Source organism: Camarhynchus parvulus, chromosome 4, assembly GCF_901933205.1.
Source record: "Camarhynchus parvulus chromosome 4, STF_HiC, whole genome shotgun sequence".
Taxonomy (NCBI): domain Eukaryota; kingdom Metazoa; phylum Chordata; class Aves; order Passeriformes; family Thraupidae; genus Camarhynchus; species Camarhynchus parvulus.
In genome coordinates, this window is record NC_044574.1 from 58,162,891 (window position 1) to 58,183,953 (window position 21,063).

Genomic DNA, 21,063 nt, shown 5'->3' on the forward strand with positions numbered 1-21,063 from the left:
TTCTTCTGCCTGGTAGCCCAAAATGAATGCAAATTCACCATGAATGGCAAATGAGTAGGGAAAATGTCACTATTCTGGGTATGGTTTTCCACAAGAATCAAGAATTAAAGGCAAATGAAATGAGATGTAAAAATCTGATACAAATGCCTTAATGCTGAAAGTAATGACACCTTTTCTGGAAAAAGTGCAAAATGTTAAATTATGAGAATAAAAAAATATTCAAAATATTTACCAGAATATTCAGTAACATGCAAATGGGAATGCCTTTTGTTGGCATCTTGCAAGAACAGTCTGCAAGTTTCAAAGAAGCAATTTTCTTCCAAATCACCATTATGCTCTTTTTCTGTAATACGGACATCACATTATGTTTTAAAATAATGTCTCTGTCTTTCTATTGCAGAAACTATTCCCATTTTGGCATTTTTTCTCACCCTGTGACTTGTCAGCCTACGTTCTGAATCTCTAGAATAAATTTCTAAACCATAACCTTTCCACATTTATTTTCTGAGGCATTTATGTAGCCCTTTTGAGTTTCTTCAGACATTCTTTTCCAGGCAGGAGGCACCGAGTAGTTTCATTAAACAGAAAAACCTACTGCCTAAAGCAGTAATTCCATTACTGCTTTTTGCCCTTATTACTGGTCCTCTGGCATAACCATTGAAGAAAATCTGTAGACCTTTTAAAAAGTTATGATGTAATAAATCAGGAAAAAAAATCTCTTAGGAAGACTAGAAGGATGCAGGTGTCACTTCTGTCTTTAAGAAGAGCAAGGATACTTTTTTTTTTTTTTTAATGCAGAGGATGGTCAAACAGGTTGCCCTGAGGAGCTCCCACTAATGGAAGTATCAGCATGTTCTAGAGAAGCTGCATTACAGCCTTCCCAAATTCACTCCAGTCAAATGGTTTAGGCACGTACTGAGCTCCAAGCAAGCACCACCATTATCCACATGTCCTGCACATGACAGCATCACAGGAACCTTGCTCTGACTGCTGTTGCTGAACAAGTAAGAAATCTTAGACTTCCCAACACCTCAAAACCTGAATTCTGATCTAACTCTCCATGTCTCTTACAACATTATGTCTTACATCTATACCCTTGGCCCTGCCTTGCCAGACCCCTAGCTTATCCTGAGGACAATGTGGATCGTGATTTAGGATGAATCAGGACTGAAGTCAAAAGGACTCTTGGCCTTGAAGTCTGCATTCACGTGCCACTGAGAACAAAGTACACAAACATTACAGAGACTTAAAGAAGAAAGAGAGAAAGGGAGAAGAGAGAAAGTCAAGAAGGCATGAGGCAGGTGCCCTGAAGAACTGGCATCTCCTTTGCCATGGGTTTACTTTATAATAATAAGCAAGAAAAAATACTAATTATTCTGCCTGTTTCCTGAATATCCAACTTGTGATCCAGAGTCTGATTTGCAGTAGTTTAAGTGACCATAGCTGTAAGTAACATCAATGGAAACTGCACTTTGGACATACTAAGAGCTATAAAATGCCAAGTACTTAGACCCTGAGGTCCTAAATACCATAAATCATGAATCCCAAATCAGTGGGTATGTCAGAGCCTAATCTGTGCCTTATCTCCTCAACTGTAAAATAGGGGTAATAACCACTCATCTCATAGATTAAACAATGCTTGTGAAGCACTTAGATATTAGTGAAATCACCACAAAAAAGCTTTGTAAGAAATGAGTAATTATGTGTTCTGAGCAAGAGATGAATAGTAATCAGCAGTGAAGGCACAGGACCATACATGGGGCAATGAAAAGAATATAAGGCATTGAATAGCTGCTCATTAATTGAACACCATCCAATCTCTTCAATGAACAAGGCAGAGGTGTAATGGAAAAAACTGTATGGGACTGTGTTATTGAGGCTGAATTAGGAATCATTACATGCAGTGCAGATGAACAAAGACACAGGCCACTACCGTTCATTACTTTCATACTTAGTGACGATTTTGGAAACTTGATTTTTTTCCCCCTACCCAATATATTTAAAAAAAGCAAACTTAGAAAAATGAACCAGCTCAAACTACCTGAAACCCACTACTGCACCTAATACAAGAAACCACTGAGGAGCAGTAACTCCAAACTACTTGTTTCTACTTGCTCTTAGCATAGACAAGGTACATACAGAAGCCAAACATCATCATCACTCTTGAAATAGGTGGGAATGGACTGATTAACTCATGTTCCCTTTTTTAGGGCCCTGGATTTGGCAACTCAACAGTGAGAAATGGCACCAAATAATTTTGTAGGTTAAAAATAGGTAATATATTTTTGGTCTAACAAAATTTTCTCTCTGTGAACAATAAGGACCTGTGGGCTTCAATGCTGACCATTGGGCCATTATTATTTCTAAAAAACCTGACAAAACTGCCTCTGTCAAAGTCTAGACTTCAAACCTAACAGAGACACTCACAAATTTCAACAACCTAAAACTGTGCTCCAAAAAAAGGATGAAATCCTGGCTTCATTTAAGGCAATGGGAGATTTGCCATTACCTTTCCCACTCTATTTATATCCGAGATGCTAGCAGATGCCTTGTTCCCTCTGTCTACAACAGACAGATCTGTATGTACATTTTCTCTCTCTTTTTTATTCTTTTTTTTGTCTGAAGACTGTTTTCCCACCTCTTATTTAAAAGGGGATTAGGAGGCACAAAAAGATGCTTTGTTTCTAGCCTTATACATTCATTTTCCAGTTTTATCTGTTAAGAATTTCTTTCAGCCACAACACTGCAAAATTCCTTATCTCTAACACTGGAGTCCTGAAGGCCCCTTGCAGGATTATCCCCTTTTGACTTTTAACTACTTATCCTGAAACTGGAAGAGTCTTTTCAGGTTTGAAAAATTCTCAGGAACTTAAGGGTTGTAGAAGAGAAGTGCTATTTGGTCCTAAAAGTGAAAATTATAACACTGCTTCTAGAGGCTGCCAAGGCAGGCAGATAACAGCATTTTATAAACTAATATGTCTTAAGAAGTGCTACCATAGCTGTAAGGAGCTAAAGCATCTGACTAAGGATGTTTTATTATATTTTATATGTTTTATACTGTTAGATACAGATCTTGTCGATGTATTTCTGCCCAACTGCAAATTCCAATTTAAATGTCCGCTCATGCTTTATTTATCCCTTTAGTTGTATTGTATCAGACATTAAAAAACAAAACAAAACAAAACAACCCCATCAACAAAAACCTTCATGGGGCCTGGGGGAGGGGGGTACCTACAGAGCCTTAGGAGTTCTTTCAAAAGGACTTCACTCTCCTGAGCTTTTTTTTGAAGTCAAAATGAGAAGTCATTGCAGGAGACAAACATTAACTGGCTAGCATAAATACAAAGCAATTCTGCCTTGTGCAAGATACTTTACATCCATTTTACATCCACTTTACATCCATTTCTAAAAACTGAAGTTCTGTATTCCTGTGAAGATCTAGTCATTCACCATCATTACAAATGGAATATTCTAAAAACGTTATTAGCTAGTCCACCCTCTCTATTACTCACACTTCCTCCATTTTCAGAGTCAGTTGAAGTCTCCAGCCTCACCAGGATACAGCATTAACCAAAGGAGACCTCTTTGGCTTATCCTTTACTACCACAGAGAACTAAATTATATCATTGGCTACTTCTCTTAAGAGCAATTTCAAAGTAGGCACTTAAATCCTTCTTACACTTTTTAGGAAAGTGCTCCCACAAAAGTCTCTCTTTTTCGGTGGTTTACAGCATTCTCAAAATAGCAAACTAACTAATGGGATTTTTACCCATTTACTTTATTTCAGTCAATTCTTAGTTCAAAATAAATTCTCCTCCCTCTTGGTTGTCTATTCCTCAACTGCAATATTTATAGACAGCAATCATGTCCCAACTCAGATTCTTTTTGGGTAAGCTAAAAAAAGCTAAAAGCATTCAGTCACCAGACATAAGATAAATTTTTATTTCCCAGATCATTTCAAAAGCTCTCCTCATGTGTTCACCTGATTTTGAATCAAACTGTCTTTAACATTCTGATGACCAGAAGTATACTCAACACTCCACATAAGCACTCCCAGCATCACTTATACCATGACAGTGTGAATACTTCCCTGATGGCTTGAAATACTTGGTGCATCTGAATTTTACACATCCATTTTGTGCAACTCAACTATGCAAGTGGCTCAGCCAAGTTGGAACTACTACCTAGAAGATGAATTTCCCAGGAAGCACCCTGTCTATCTTTCCTATAGGAAAAGAGATCCATTCCTTTATAAGGAAAAGGCAGTTGACATACTCAAGAAAACACTGAACTAATGGCTGTAGCATTGGAACATTTGTTAGCCAAATATTTGTGGCTACTTTAAAACAGCATGCACTGACAGGGTCATCCTCCCTCCAGGAAGACTCTGACATGCTGGGATGCTACCCTGTGATGTGTTAAAAAAGAAAACAACAACAATAACTAATTACTGCAACCGAGTTCCCTGTCACATCATATGAATGCCAAAATTTCCCTGCTCTTAACAGGATGTAGAAGGTAAACGTGTAAAAGTCTGTATGGTGCTTGGCTTTGTGGCAGTGGAAGGCTTCTGCCCAAGATAAACCAACCTCACCACTGCATCCATGCTCCATTTACTGGGATCTGTGCTTGTGCAGGCTGGCTATCACCTACTGAGCATATTATTTTACAGACCAAGCAGGCTAGAAATTAATATTCATAAAACAAAGAACAAAAGACAAATGACAGAGTGCAGGAGAAGAATAGTTGCATGCATTCCTGTGCGTTCGTTTTTCAAGGCTAGACAGCTGCCCGTATTTAAATTCTCATACTCATCTATCCCTCTCCACAGCAACACCAACTCACACAGTAAATAAGTTACCCTCAAAGAAACTGCAAATGTTGGGAAGTCTTGGGGGAGGGAAGAAATTATTAACGCTTTTGGAAAGGAATGAATGCAGATTTTCAGCTTCCTTGATATAAAATATTTTTTGTATCGTTTTCACAGCTATTAACCAACTTATGTTCTTTGTGGCACTGCAGCTGCTAAACCCACTCATTCTGTGCTTGTTTTCAAAGCAAGGCACTCCGTCACCTTGGTGGTTCCCAAATCTCCCCCCTCCATCTGAAATGCTGCCACATTCTGCCTGCTCCCCTGGTGCTCCACTTCACACTCACCTGAATGCATCCAGCGTTTTTTACTCAACACTGGGCAGTGTTTTCCATGCAGCCCATGTATTCAAAAGACCCAAAAGGAAAGATTTTCCTCACTTTTCACCTCTCCCCAACTTTAAAAAAAATCAGTTGCAATATATGTTAGATTCTTTATTCTATCCTTTTTTCTTATTTCTCAACTCTTGCTGCTTGGGTTTTTTTTTTACTCCTTTTTGGGGTCCCACTGCAAATATTTTTAGCACCTTCCTCCTACCAGTCTCCTCAACTCTGAGCCCTTAGTAACTAAAGCCAGCCTGGAGAAGGAACCAAGACTTCATTTCACAGAGCAATACTGCCTGCCAGAGCTAAACCCAGGAAAAGTCCTTTTCATATATCCATGAAAGCATGGAAGGCTGGTGGCAGCTTCAAACCTATAATGACTTAATTATTTAAATTTTATTTTACACCTATTAACCATAGCATATCAAGTAAGAGTAGCAGCTGCTACATGAATTTGACCAGCTCACTTGCCCTCAGCAGATCACCCATCTGCTTGCTCTTCACCTAATATTTCTGTTTGATAGGTTGCAAAACAGATTCTTGCAACAGGTCAGGAACAGAGTCAACTTCAAATCCCACATAAAAATTTCTTTGAAAACATATGGACATCTATACTGAGTGATGTCAAATTTAGAGAGGCCACAGACCTTAGGAAAGTGGATAAAAGGAAAATTGCAGCCTGTTATGGAAAAACACTGACTCCATTACAGTGAATGAACAGAAGAGTGGAGAGTGAAGAACTGTATGTATAATTAATTATAGAAATACAGACCCACAAAATTCATGGCTGCACACACTGCAAAACAGTGTGCAAAATGCCTGTTATGTGTCAAATTCAGTTTCATACAGCATAAAAAGCATTGCTTTTTAAGATGATCAATACAGTGAACTTCCCTGCTCACCAGTAGCATTCTATAAAAGTTATGCTAATTAGACAAATTATTTAAGGGTTATGTATGCTAGCATTTCTCATACCTTGATAAGTTTTCCACTTCAACTGAAATGAAAACCAAACCAAAAAACAAGGGAGGTACACAGAGAGAGGGTTTAGTTTATCTCCTACTAGGGCCTATAAAGCCTTGGGAAGTTCTTCAACTAACAGTGCATAGGAAAATCACCTCTTTCTGAAAAACAGGTAGGATTTCTTTATTCTTACACTGCTCACTTAGCAAGTTTGCAACATCCAGGAGGCATCAAATCAGACTGAAAAGTTTCCTTCAGCCAAATTATCCCTCCACTCTAAACTGACAAAAGTTTAGGTGAGAAAAAAAACCCCACAACCCTAGGAACTTTTGTTGCTGTGCCTGTGTTTTTACTTCAGAGCTGGAGAGAAATCGATTTTTTTTAACTTAAAATTGAAAAACTAGCTTTAAGGTTAACCTTCTGGAACAGAAATCGAGAGCAGAATCTGATCTTTACTGAATTATCCCATCTTTGTACTTTATAAAAAGGACAAGCTTCCTTATAACGGATCCAATATAATTTTTTAATGCTCCCATTTTAAGTAGCTAAAACTTTCTAAGTAAATATGCAAAATAACTTAAAGAAAATGGTCATTTTTGCTGTAGTCTTTAGCACCATATGGAGATGAAAAAAATGCCTTCCTTCTTGTTTCCAAGCCAAAGGAAGAATAAAAGATTAGCAACTTATGAAACAATATAAATTTTGATTTAGGAGAGATTACCTCATACTTGTCTGGAACTTGAACAAATGAAGACTGAAAATGCAAAGCATAGGCAAGAACAGCTGTGATTTCTGACTTCAAGCCTGTTACTCTCCTTAGAGAAAGCTGCTTCAGTGGAAAAAGAGAAGACAAGCCTGGCCAGGTGCTTTAGGTTCCCTCACAGTACAGCGCATTTTCAGCATATGACTCTATTTTAATCACAAATTCAAGTTTAAATGACTTTAGGATTGGCCATATCTGTAATTGAGGAAAAAAACCCATAGAATAAAATTAACCTATGTAAAAATGTATTCTAAATGTATATACCTTAACTTTTGCAGTGACACCATTTACCAACACTTTTACAGTCCAGTTTGCAAGGCAGATCAAATTTATGCTAATGACAAAATCATGTTTCTCCATACCAGTCTCCTGTTCATCAGTCAGTCATCAAAAAGCCTGTACCTACTTGATACTAAAACTAGTACTTGGATAATTTACAGCCTTGGATTTAATTCCACCTGAAGTTACTTTTGAAATTTTACCAATAAACCCATTTTAATACTCTTTTTGGTCTACACCTCTCCTTCTCCTAAATCCATTAGACATTTCCTGAAAGTTCCAAGATACTATTAACTGGGAATACAATTACCAGATTTATAATTCGAAATGCAAACTTTAGTCTCTTTGTTCTTCTTAGTTTCTTGGGTTTAAATTCCAATACAGTTGTTATTTTCTGTTATAATCTCTCTGAGTTTGTAAGATTTCAGAGGAGCCTGAAGGAATTGGCAGTCAATGGCTGTTCATGGTGTGCTGACAATGTTAGCCATTCCAGCTGAGACCCAAAAAGCTGGGTAGCATGCAGAGTTCTCTCTCTCCAAATCCCTCTTTTCTCTGCTTCCATGCTTTTTGACCCAATTTGTCTCCCCACTTCACAGAGGGGCTGAGTTGGAGGAGACCTTTAAAGGTCCTTACAAAAAGAAGGCACATCATCAACTGAGGAACATTTAGTGGATCATGAAAGAAATGTGTGTGTCCCTGTGCTACAAATATTTAATTGTTTCAATTATTTCAAATAGGAAACCTCAGGAAGGCGTTTTTATTGGTCCTGTTCTCAACTGAAAAATTTATGATGGATCTACAAGAAACCTCTTGTTACAAAACTACCTACAAAAACTTTTATTTATATGGACTGTGCCAGGATGATTGAAGCCAATATGTGTGTTATGTTTTTGCTATGCCCTTTTGGGGCCAACACTCTACAATACATAAAAAAAAGTGCAAGTCAAGACAAAATTTCAGTGTCTGCCTAGCAACAATGCTACCGGTAGTATCAAGAGCTCAGTCATGTGCATACCAAGAAATCTAGACAGTGTTCACATACCACTGGTAGGTACATGTATCTTACTATAATGACTCTTAAAAATGTATTTTCAACTAATTTAAAGCACATCAAATTTTTAGGGATGACAGGGTAGCTTTCTCTTTCATTTTTAAATTTTTTTTTGCTTAACTTGCAAACTTGCAGTAATTACTGATCAGTTTTAATTACATTTAAAAAACATCTTTCTATGCCTGATCAGAGAGTAATCCTTTCCTAATAATTTTGTCTTCTGAGGCTTGAAAACTGCTTGCTGCTCTGTTAACTCCTAAAGGGATTCCTTAGTAATTTTTCATAAATTCCTGTAAATCTGGATGGGAACATCCATCATGCTGTGTTGGAATGGTCAGCAAAAGAGATGTAAATGTGGGAAAATAGTACCTTGAAATTACAGTGATTCAAGACTGGAGAGGAAGCTTTCCTGGGAGGCAGGAAAGGAGGCAGGAAGACAACAGAAGGTGCTGTCACTTCACACAGTATGTGCAGGTATATGGAAAGCTTCACCATCACCACCACCCAACCGAAAAATATCTTCTCAAGATTCAGGGGTCAGCTCAGATGTGTGTGCCTGAAGAGCCATCCATGATGTGGTATGGAAGTACATGGAGGAAATCACTCAGCCAAAAAAAGGAAGGTTTTCCAGTTCATGTGCTGTATCAAGCAACTAAATGCTCAAGAAGAAGTTGGGGAATGAGGACATCAAGGTCAGCTACTGCACAACTGTAAGAGAAGATGTTTTCAGCAAGGGGAAACCTTTTCCATGTCCTTATAACTTTGGGAAGTTAATTTCAATTAGATTGACACTTCTGATGATAGATAGATAAATAGATTGATAGACATTACACGAAGTCTTGACTTCAGTGACGCACAAGCCCTCCAGGTCTATTTAACAGAGAGCTAAATCCTTATTGCCATCAGAAGTAGATTTAAGGATCACAGAAGAAATTAATCACACCTCACACTGCCTCACTCAGTGCACAAGCTGGACACCATATTAAGAACCTATTTTTTTTCTTCTAGGGTTTTTCTCATGAAGATAAATCAGTGAGTAGCTATTTCCTACCTCATCTGTGGTTGTAAGAACATTTACTGATCAGCAAAGACTTCCAAAAACCTATACGGTATTTGTGCCCTTTGCATGCCACGAACTCTTATTGTCAGATATTAAAAACCTTTTATCCACTTGAAGAAGCAACTTACAAAGTCTGTAAAGGTCACTCAACATTTTTTTTTCATATTAACAACATAGAATTTTACCAACAGCAGAAAACACATAGGAAAATTTATTGTCTATATATATATATATTTCTTTTAAAAAACAAAAGAAAAGATTTTGTCTTTTGTGTTTTCTTACCTTCTACTGCTCTCTTGAAGAAAACTTTACAGCTGCCACATGTAACCACCCCATAATGACATCCAGATGCCTCATCTCCACACACCAAACACACTTTGGAAGGTCTTGAAGATCCAGTTGATACACTTCTCAATGAAGAGCTAGAGTGAAAACAATCAAACAAAACAAAACAGATATGAATATTTCAAATCACACCAGCCATAATAGAAAGTTCAATTAAGAATTTATAACAGGTATATTGCTCAAGGCACCTAACAATTAGGAAACCACAACTCTTTCTGGCAGTGCCTAGCTGAATACACGAATTGCTTTAATTAGTAAGTGCAATATTTTTATTGTCTGTTTTAAAACACCCATAATATATCAATGTTAATGTGAGAAGTTACCACAAGGGCAATGGAATTTATTGGTAGCAGATGATTAAAACTGAAAATAAAAAACAAACTAACTAACAAACCATTCTGGCAGCAACCTGGCAGCTATAAATTTTCTTTCTGTTTCTTTATTTGTTTGAAGCCTTCACAGCTAAGGAGTACCTGTAAGGAAAGCTCTAAGGCCATTTGATGAAGTAGTGCAGCAAGGGGATATGTACTCCCCTGTCTGTGCTCCTGCTTACCACTGCAGTACTTCACGAGCTTATCTCTGATATTCCTGCAATTTAGCAGCTTACTTCCCATGTAGTTTTGAAGCCTTTGTACATTCTGCAAGCACAGAAGATCTTCCCATGTGCCTGTAGGTGCCAGAAAAGCAGCACTGGAGGTTCAGACCATCCTGAAGTTTGGTAGAGTGATGCACCTTGCAAGCCTGCTTCAATCATCTACCTCTGTCTTAAACTACAAGGCACCTTTAGGAAACATTTTCCACCGGCAACTCTCAAGGACAATGCTTTTCAAAAACAAGTCACATTTCCTGATCCCGTGAGTTTCCTCCCTCCTTCCCTCAGGAGCTGGAAATGCCACCCTAATGCAATGGGCGTGCTTGGAGAAACATGCCAGATCCTGAAGGAGATGAAAGCTTTGATCCCTCCCATGTCTCCATGGGGCTGGAGAGTCAGTCTCCTTCCACACAGCCTCTCTTCTCCAGGTAAATGTGACCTCTTGCCTTTCTTACATGTTATCTCTCTGAAGGCTGCCAAACAACTACAAAAACAACCCTGAAAGACTTCCCACCAGCAGGGAAATTATCAGGCAGTTCAAACTGCAGGTCCCAGCCTATTTGTCCATCAGCAACTGGGAAACGAAGTCCACAGGTAGTCTTAATTCAAATATAAGATAATGAGCTTGCTTAAGAAATCTCAAGTATGAACTCTTTGCCTTTTTCCAAATTTCTAACTTCCTTTAAAGAGGTATGCAGAGGCCAAGTGATTTTTCCACAGGGCACAGCTCAAATGTCACTCCAAATGAGGGACCGCAGCTCCCCTGGCCTACAGCTTTACTGCAACATCAAATCTAAATGTCTGCTTAAATGACAGTGCTCAGATGTTAATCAAAATGTTCCAAATAGTATTCATTCCTGCTCTTGTCTGCTCACTAGTCTGTTAGATTTACTAGTTTTAGTCCCTGTGCTATTTATACTCTCATTACATAACATCACACTACTTGATAATTGCTAGGTGATGGCATTAGCTCATCTGTTAAGAGAGAAAGCCTCACCAAATCCATGTTAAAATAAGTTCTGCGTGCTCCAGTCACAGTCATACCTGCACACGCTGCATTAATTTACCCTCAGGAAAAGTAACTTTTCCAGGATTCGCCAAGGCTGTGCTGGTATTCAGCTCTGATGTGTTAAGACAAAGTAAAGGACTTACTCCCTCCAGCACATTCCATACCACGTGAAAAAATTACACCTCCCATTAAACAAAATTCTTAAAAAGATGTCTACTTGCTAGAGAAAATGCCAATAACCTGGAGAACTCACCTTGAAAATTCTCTTTCTTTCACTGCAAACATCAGTATTTTGCCTGAGAAGGGAAACATTTCAATTCTGATGTAAGACCAAAATGTCTCAGGGGATTTTTAATTTTGATGCTGCGTGTTCCCATTTCTTCATAAGACTGGCAAAAACTTTCCTACTCTTTCTACCATGAAAGAGGTCAGTGTATTTTTTTTTTTGATATCTAAAAAAGAGGCAATTTTATTAGAGAGCTTTTCCTGTAGAGAAATGGAGGTTTCCAGGGTATCACAGCAGTGTGCATGATTTTTATTTTTATATATATACGCACGCACATGCTTCTCTATATATATATACTGCATATATATATGTAATTATGTATTATTTTTAGTTGAAAATAAATTGTCATGTAGGATTTGCAGAAGGTGGGAGAACCTTTTTTTAGATACAAGCTACCCTACAAAATTGCACTTTCACAGAATTATTAGGTTAAAAAAAAGTCAGCAAAGACAAATTAAGACACCAGTTGATCCATGACTATTATTAAATGCCTGCCTAAGACGCAATCTATAGCATATTTTATACAGTGCTCCTCTCCACTGAAGACTTGAGTACAACTGGAAGGTACAGCCTGAATACAAAGTATATATTCAGCTACTCAGCCACAGCATCACAGGTGGAAGCTGAACATTGTGCAATTAAATCAAATTAACTCATTCTTTCATTCAGTTTAAAAGTGGAATACGTTAAAACACAGATGAGGCATTTTCGTTCTTAACAGGAGTATCAAACATGGAATTGTTCTCAAATACTTTACTGCAAAGAAACATTGATATTTGCTGTTGGTACTTCAATCTCCTCTAACTTGTGCCAGCTCTGGCTATGATTGCCTTCAATGAACAATGTTTGGCTTTTTTAAAAAATCTCTTATGTTCTCTTTCACCCATGCTACACCAGAGTATTTGGCAATTCAAAATGCTGCTGTAATACCTCACACAAAGGTTAAGTGGTGCAAATAATAAAAGGTTGAGGCCAAAAATATGCTCAAATCACAAGCTAAACTCAGGATAACTCGTTCTCTTCATGGAACCTTTTCTTTCCAAACAAGGCACACACAGATGGTTGTACCTTTTCCTCCTAAACCTCTCTCTTTTCAAGCTGTCATCCTTTCCCTGAGTGACCATTGTGAAAAATATCTGACTGATGAGGAACTTACCCCCTGGCCTTTATTTCAAGGCCAGACATCCAGTGTGGATGACACAAAAAGACACTTCATTTATTCATCAATTTCATTAAATCAATTCTTTTTATTAATCATTATAGCCCTTTATTCTATAATATGCACAGGCAGAAAAACTACACTAAACCCCCACACTGAAATTACTTCTCATGCATGCTGCAAGTTAAATATTTCCCTTTCCATTAATCTTCCACATCAACATGCTGTAAATTTTTGGCCAGTAAAAATGCCTAATGTAAACTGGCACGTGGGAAAAATTACAGGCAGGTAACACTCAATAAGCAAAATATCAGTGTTAAATTCAGTTGATTATAACAGAGATATCAACATTAATTTAATTTTTACTCTTTTTTTTTGGAGCTAAGTTTGATATTTTGCTCCAGATGAGAAGTTTAGTTAAAATACTCCAAGTTACTTAAGTAACAAGTCATTCTCTCTTCTGGAATATCCAAGAGTTGATCCATGTAAGAATGAATACCATAAAAATTATTAGAAACTTTACAATTGACTCCCTAAAAGGTAATTAGCCTAGTGCCAAATATCTATTAGAAGGACATGCTGAATCTAATGGCATATGTGGGCCACAGCAGGTTTCAATCTTAAAATTCAGATTGAGTGAAAACACTGTATTTACCCAAAACCAAATCAGAGCCCTTACCCTATTGCTCTGATATTTGACATGGTTTTTAAAAAAACTATTACGCAACAGACTGTTGTTGAGCCAGGACATTCCTTGTGGGTGGCAAGCTAGTTTCCACATAAACTCCCAACTGAAAACACCATAAATGTGAAATAGTGCCAAAGAGCTGGCTACTCATTCCCATTTTCAGAAGCCAGTGGCTCCCATAGGTTGATTGGGTTGCTGCTTTCATGCTTCTCTCATTGTTTCTAATACAACAAGAAGAATAGGCAAACACAGTTCCACACCCCTCCCATAAAACTCCACAGGATTCAAAGAGAGGAGATCTACCAGAGCTTGCGTATTTTATCCCAATGCTGTTACAGCCAAGGGCAGCACAGGGGGTTGAACAATGCCAAATGTATCTCCTAAACGATTCGTAAAACGGTTGCTTCGATGGCTCCAGTAGCATTTGTCACGTTGCAGGGTGTGTGATTAAGAATAAGCCTGATTTATTATCCCTAACAGTGCAAATGCTGGCAGTTAAATGCTGACCTTGACTAGCCATTGCCATCAAGCTCATTTGCGTCTCTCAGAGTTGGCTTTAGTAATAGTTATATGGAGAATTAATTAGAAATAACAGATTTTGTAAAGAAGAGTCAATAAACCCCCAGATAATCCAGCATTTTAAAAGCTGATTATATAGGTTATTATGCTTTTCAAAGCAGATGTCATACAGGAGCACAGTTTAAACAAATGATGCCTCTCTGATGATAAAATGAAGCACTCCAAAGAAGCATAAGCCACAATATGTATTCCAAAGTCATTTGTTCCAAGCGCTTTTATTATTATGAGATCTAGATGAGTCCTTTTTAATTCCACATCATTAACTTTTCTTTTTAATACTGAAATTTTCTGGCAGTGAAACAAACAGAAGGAACTCGGGTACACCTCAATAAATAAAGGTATGCAAAAACAAAGGTAAAAAGAATTTGAGATTATAGAATCATATTTTTACCACAAGAAGAAAAGAAAGTAACTGTAAGAGGAAGAATAATTGGGATATTCAAGATGCAGAGGCTGCCAGCAGTATATTTCTACCCTCTCATCTCATTTCTGAAGGAGTATAACCTCCCTGGAGTCATCTGCTGGGAACTAGCACCTAAAAACATGATAGTCAACTGTGCACTTTGAAATACTGCAGCTAACCTACCTGTGGCCCAAAACAAGGGCTGAGCATTTTACTTCTCCTAGCAGCTCTCCCAGTACCTTTTTTTCCTCTAACTCATTGTTCCCTCAGCCATCATAGTAGACAGTATAGAAACCATTTCCTCTTCACATTACCTCCATTATTTTTGCGCATGTCCACGTAGTAACAATATTTTCACTGTCCAAGATAACTCTATTACTCCTTTGAAAAGTGAAATACTGGTCAAAATCTGTCCAATAGATTATTTATTAAACCAATTCACTCCACAATGATGGTAGTCACGACCTCCCCCAGTGCCATGTATCTATCATCTCCCAGATTCTGCTCCATGCTGCCTGCTTTAATTGTCAATACTGATGTTTGGCCAGCGTCAGTTTCTGTTGTATAACCTGAATTTTTAAAGAGCTTCACTGTAGGAAGGAAGCCTGGCTCTCTCCTCTAACTACTTGAATAAAGCAGATTAGCAGGCTGGAAAATGGTATTTCTTAAATGTCAGAGTATATAAACCAATCTTCTTGTCAGCAGACCAAGAAAGCAGAGAGGAGTGAAGAGGTGCAGAGATGAAATGATCAGAATTTTGGAGGAGAAGGCAGGCACGTGGGACCTCGGGAACGTTGAGCTAAGGAAGAACTGCTGGAACCCAACCACCCCTGAGCCTCAGCAGCAACACTCCCATTGCAGGCAGAGCAACATTTACCCTCTTTGAGGGTTTATTCTAAAGAAATTTAAAAAACAAAACCAAGCAAACAACAAATAGAATTCAGTAGCTGTGATATTACATTTAAATCAGTGGTCAGTTTCAATTAGTTATTTAGGGTTTTTAGTTTTTTTTAAAGAACAGAGCTTTTGTATTCCAAGACAGAAACCCTTCAATTCTTTGAACTTCAAACACTACAACCTTTTTTAATCTTAAGAAATGCTTAGTATGATGGAACATGAAGGAATTGGAAGTGCATTTAGTTAAGAAAAAGCAAGCTGAGAACCTGGATGGTGCTTTTCCTCGGCAGCTCCAGCTTTCACATAAGTTACTTTATTTAGCAATGCCTAAGGGTCACACATCACACTTTCATACCTGGATCTTAATTATGATAACAAGCAAACTCTGACAAGCACTGATAGAAAAGGCTCCAACCTTTTTTCCAAGCCCCACCAAATCTAAAAAGATGCACTCAGGATTTAAAAAAAGCATTGAAGTTCCAATGTTTATTTGGCAAATAGAATCTGATGCGTTCTGTGCCGCAGTCAAAGTGAACAGGTTCCTGTATTTAGCTTAACCTTAAGGCATATGTTGATTTTACAAAATGAAGCAAGTGTGCTATGCTCCTTCAGTTCCCATTTACCTTAGTGGATGCTGACAGGACTCAGCACTTTCCTCCATCCAGCTGTAAACCTTGACTTTTCCTTGACCTTCTCTACTGAAATATTTTGGTAGCAACTATAGTCGGCAATCCAAATTTTACCTCCAAATAATCGGCTGACTACAGAAAAATATAAACTTAAGCATCAATGAAAGTGTGTTCTGATGGACTGAAACTGAAGAGCACTTATTTCCTAGGGAAATAAAACTAATTTTTACCCAGTGATTTAGTGATCAGAGAAGTATAACATCCTCCTACTTTTCTTCTGCAATGCACTTTTCTCCTCTAACTGCTGTCACAACCTACCAAGACACAACTGCCCCAGGGAAATAAAATTTCCTTGCTCTGCAGGTTTTTCAGTACATAGATATAGTTATCTATTGAAATTGAATGGTTAACCTAAAAGGGGAGTTTCCTATCAGGATTAAGCCTTTGGTTTTGGAAGGCAGAGAACTCCAGTAAGCCTCACAGTGCATCTGCTCTAACTTTTCATATTTGGCCCAGTTATAGAATTAGTGCAGTTTAAATGCATGCAATGCTGGTGTTTGTGCTGCTGATTATAAATTGCTATGTATAGCAAGATAAGGCAGGAACAGTTTATCTGGAAAATTATCTGGTTAATTATTGAAAGTCTGCTTGAGGGGGCAGGGAGTACATTTAACTCTTTCTTTTCCTGCACCTGCTCACCTGCCCTAACTAGGGGGAGACAGCTTGGAAGATCCAATTTTTCATAGCTCCATCTCATTTTCCACTACTGAAAACTATGCAAGCCATTATGCACCCTGGTAACTCTCCTAGCAGAGCACAGTAGTGTTTACCTGGGGAGGCCCTGCTGCCTTCTCAGTCAGAAACATTTTAAAGCTGCATAAAATGCCATGATTCAAGTGAGGCTCACTTGCTGATCGGGGCACCAGTGGGAAATGATAACCATGAGGAATTTCAGGCAAGACAAGACTGCACAAGTACATTGCTCTGCTACTGAAGGCTTCCGAGACAAAGAAAACTGAATGAGCAACGGAGAAAACTGCACAAAGAAGGCAAATGCAGGGAGATGCTACCAGTAATAAAAGCATCTCTTCAAAAAGCCTTCTCTTTTTAAAAGCAGGCTCTCAACTTTAGTTGAAGTTCTTCCCTCAGAGTCTAAACAAGCAACTCCTAAAATACCTTCCTTTGTTTGAAAGTTTATGTTATGAAACCCTTATTACATCAACCTGAAATGACATTGATGACCAGAATATTGACTGTTAATGACCTTAAGAAACATCATCCTGTTGCAGACAAAAATCTACCTGATGTGTCTGGCAACAGCTTGGCCCCAAAAGTACTAAAAGAATAACTGTATTAAAACTATTAGTTTACAACAGAAGCAGCTTGGTCCAGTTGGACGTACTTTCCTATTACCAACTGTTTGCTTTGACTTCTGAGTGCATGACATGCTTACTGAGAAAGCTACCACACCATTAATACCCTAACCACAACATAAAAAGTTTACAAGAGTTCCATAATCAAATAAATTTTTTTCAAAATTAAATTATTTCATAACAGCAAAAAGTAAACTGAACTGCCATCCACTGTCTACTGGGGATTAAAATACCACAATAGAAAAACCTCCAGAGCAACCATAAAACCATAGGGAAAAAATCCACCAAAGCACAAAAAAAAGGTTACCATGGGAACAAAGGCTATTTTCCAACTTGTCACATAATAGCCCCAGTATGGCAGACCTTTACTCATAAGAGCAATCCCACGAGCTTAGGAAGGCAACATGTATAATTACGGCTTGATCTGAAAAAATCTAAAGGGAAAATTGAGTGGTGGGTTTAGTGGTTTAACGCCCTTATGCCCCCTTCCCCCCCATCCACCAAGACAAAATTACGGTGGATGTTGAAAGGGGATTGGAATTACAGCACTAGTGTTTGCTATATTAAAATGCCACACAGGAACAGAAAAGTGAAGTAGGAAGGTCTGCACACCAATCTAAACTTCAGAAACAGGACTTTGGGGAGAATGAAAAGCAACAGGCAGCTCGCAGTATCACTTAGCATGAAGTACCAACACAGAACTCACTGCTGAGACTCCAGCCCATGAGTCTTACCAGAGAAATTCCTGACAATAACAGACTTGAGTATCTTGCAAGATGCAGGGAGCACTGTGAACACTTGTAAAAAGAAGACTGGAAAAAATAAATAACCCCTCTAAAATCTCACTAATCAAAAAGTAATAATCCTTAATAAGATTAGGCACAGGTATTTATATTTTACTGGAAGTTTCCAGCTTGGCACTGGCTTCAGATGATACAGTGAGAACCACACTCCAACTTTACCATCATCTCTGATTAACAGGTATTTTAAAAGACTAATAGTCACATTATTTTGAAACATCTGTCACCTTCTAAAACCACTATTTGAAATAATTATTGCTTCCTTTTCACTAACATTTTTCCATTTTTAGGAAATTCAACCTCTTCATTGTGTTTTAATGCATGTCACTATTACTTGATACATGAAATAGGATGACTCTTGCAGCTCTAGGTATACAGATATGGAGGTAGTTTGTAAATTTGTTTTTTCCACTGTCCAGGTCTCATGGCCCAAACCAAACACCTTCCTAAAAGTAGAAGGTAGGGTTTCCACATCTATCTTTATTAATCCTGTCTTGACTAAAGAATCACTTTCCTTCCCAGTCTCTCTACCTCTCAGGATGCTTACCAACAGTTTGCAATTGGATCCCCTCCAGCAATCATGATTCCAGTCCAACCTGTGAATTTTGTCACAGGTGAAACAGCCTTCTCCGGCTTTGTATATGCTTTTAAAAACTGTGATGATTAGCAGAGCGCACAAGCAAGCAGCAGCTCCAGTTCAGACAGGGACATCACTTCCCACTTGTCCCACCTCCACTTACAGTCACAATTTGCAGAGATCCTTACTCTTGTATTTACCCCAAGGTAAGTTCACTCCTGTTGGTGGTGATATTGTTGGCTGCCACATTTACTTGCACACTTCAAGTTCTTACGTTTTCCTTGCCTGTTGTTTATGTGGAGGGTCAGGCAGTGTGAGCCAAAAGAGAGTTACATAAATGAGTATTCCACAGACCAATTTCCCATCCTACTCCTGTGGAAGGAAGGCAGATATTCTTTCCATACTTCCTCCTAATTTAGAAAGTCAGGTAAGTTGACAATGGGCAGGGTGGAGAGAAGAGAAATGCAAGTCACTCATCTTTCTAATGCCTTCCTCTCTTCATTTGCTTCCAAAAGGGCTTGTCTTGAAATGGACACAGAGAAAAAGAGGGTTTAAAATCATCATCACCAGTTAGAAAGCCACTGCATACTTGCACCCATGAGAGCAATCAGGAATACAGGATTGCCAGAGCAGCTGATGCCATACTCCAGCATATGCGTAACCTGCATGTGTGCAAATGCACCAACCACACTCACGCTGTACAGCCTTCAGAGTGACTTACAATTTTCAATTTCACATAACCCTTGGATTTATGTATAATAATGCCTATTTTGGGCACCTGGAAACCATGACAGAGGAATGGTTTAGGTGATAGAACAGCATCAGATCCAAAATGCAGTTATTCAAAGTTCGGCATAAAAGCAAAGAATTTTGAGCAGAAGCACTATTGAATCTTGGAAGAAACAGTTTTAGAAACTGGATGCACAGTTAACATTTCAGAATCTCTTTTAAAATCAACAATAATTACATAATAGAAAACCTCTGCTCCTATTAACTAAATAAAAACTCTATTGATAGCTCCTCAAAGTAGAAGGTAGAATCAATGGCATGTGTTTTAAAAATATTCCAAACCCCAAGTCCTTTCAACTCCCCTTTCTCTATTTTCACAGCAAGTATAACCGCTGACATGTAATACAGCTATACTGTATTAAGTAACCATAAATTTTAACTTTTAAATCAATTAAAAGACTCCTCCATTATATGTCAGAGTGACAAGTAATAGCCTGCTGAGTGCCATGGAAAATTTTGGTCAAATAGCAGATGAGGGCTGCAATCACTGACTGATACCTAGAGCAAAGGCTTTTGGTAATTCTCCCACAAGAAATCACAATTGCTGACAAAGTTCAAATTTGTCTTGACAGGATTGTCAAGGCAAACTAGAAATGTTCACAATTGCAAGTCAAAGAATTCATTTTTATTCAGCTGAAATTCACTCTACTGCTCACATACTAATGATACACAGGACTGTACCTACCACTCTCTCTGGCTGAGCAGCTGAAACCCAGATAGCAAAGACCAAAGGAAAATGGGAGCACTAAGCAAAGCACAGACCAGGAGAGTTATGTTCAACAACTAACACAGCTCATCTCCTAAATCCTCTGCTACATCCTGCCAGAACTCTCTTGCAATGTAGAGCAGGCCTTGTTTTTGGAAGGCAGTTTGCATTTAACTTCAGGGGGAATAAGAGCTGGTACAATAATTAAAAATATCACCATGCCTCCCATGTCAGGAAAAGGATGTTTAACTGTTTATGCACAAAAGCACACTACTGTAGAGGCAGACAGAGAGTTTATGAGTGTGCATAACAAAGTGCTTATGCATAAATTTATACAAGTTATACAGAAATCAAGGTATATAGCAGAGTGAGCAAACATTATTACTTGCTAATCCATCACCCCCCTAGAACTCACTTATGCAGTCTGTTTGTGGCACAGACTTTCAATTTCCTTTAGCAAGGACTGCAATATTTGCATTCATTGTTATACCACAAATATTATTACTCACTGACAAAACGGGTGCCACACAGAGCCAATTAAAACCAAAGAACCTGGTGACACATTCTTTGCTTCATTAAGGAGTATCATCAAATCACTGAAAGGACTGGGTTGGAAGGGACCTTGGGACTCATCTAGTGCCAACCTCCTGCCATGGGCAAGGGCACTTTCCACTTGACCACGTTGCTGAAACCCCATTTAACCTGGCTTTGAATTTCTGCCTATTCAAAAACAATCTGTTTTCCCTCTCCCCCCACACCCCACCCTGCCTCCGGTAGCCACCAAAATTATTTCTGTTAAAAACAGGTGTGCAATATGCAGAATAAGCATTTGGGGAAGAAAGAAGATGACTCAACAAAGAGTAAGCTTTGAGCACCCATGGTTTCAAACGTTGCAGCAACCAGAGTGTAACTCAGTTTTATC

At 38.4% G+C, this 21,063-nt stretch overlaps 1 protein-coding gene across 5 annotated transcripts in view; it reads right to left on the minus strand.

Moving 5' to 3' along the window:
- Positions 1-21,063, minus strand: part of NR3C2 (nuclear receptor subfamily 3 group C member 2) — a 190,286-nt gene that overhangs the window by 70,197 nt on the left and 99,026 nt on the right. For all 5 annotated transcript variants that reach the window (XM_030948082.1, XM_030948083.1, XM_030948084.1 and 2 more), the window contains exon 3: positions 9,592-9,731. In XM_030948082.1, coding sequence (XP_030803942.1) covers positions 9,592-9,731 — 140 coding nt within the window. The remainder of the gene's footprint in view (positions 1-9,591; positions 9,732-21,063) is intronic.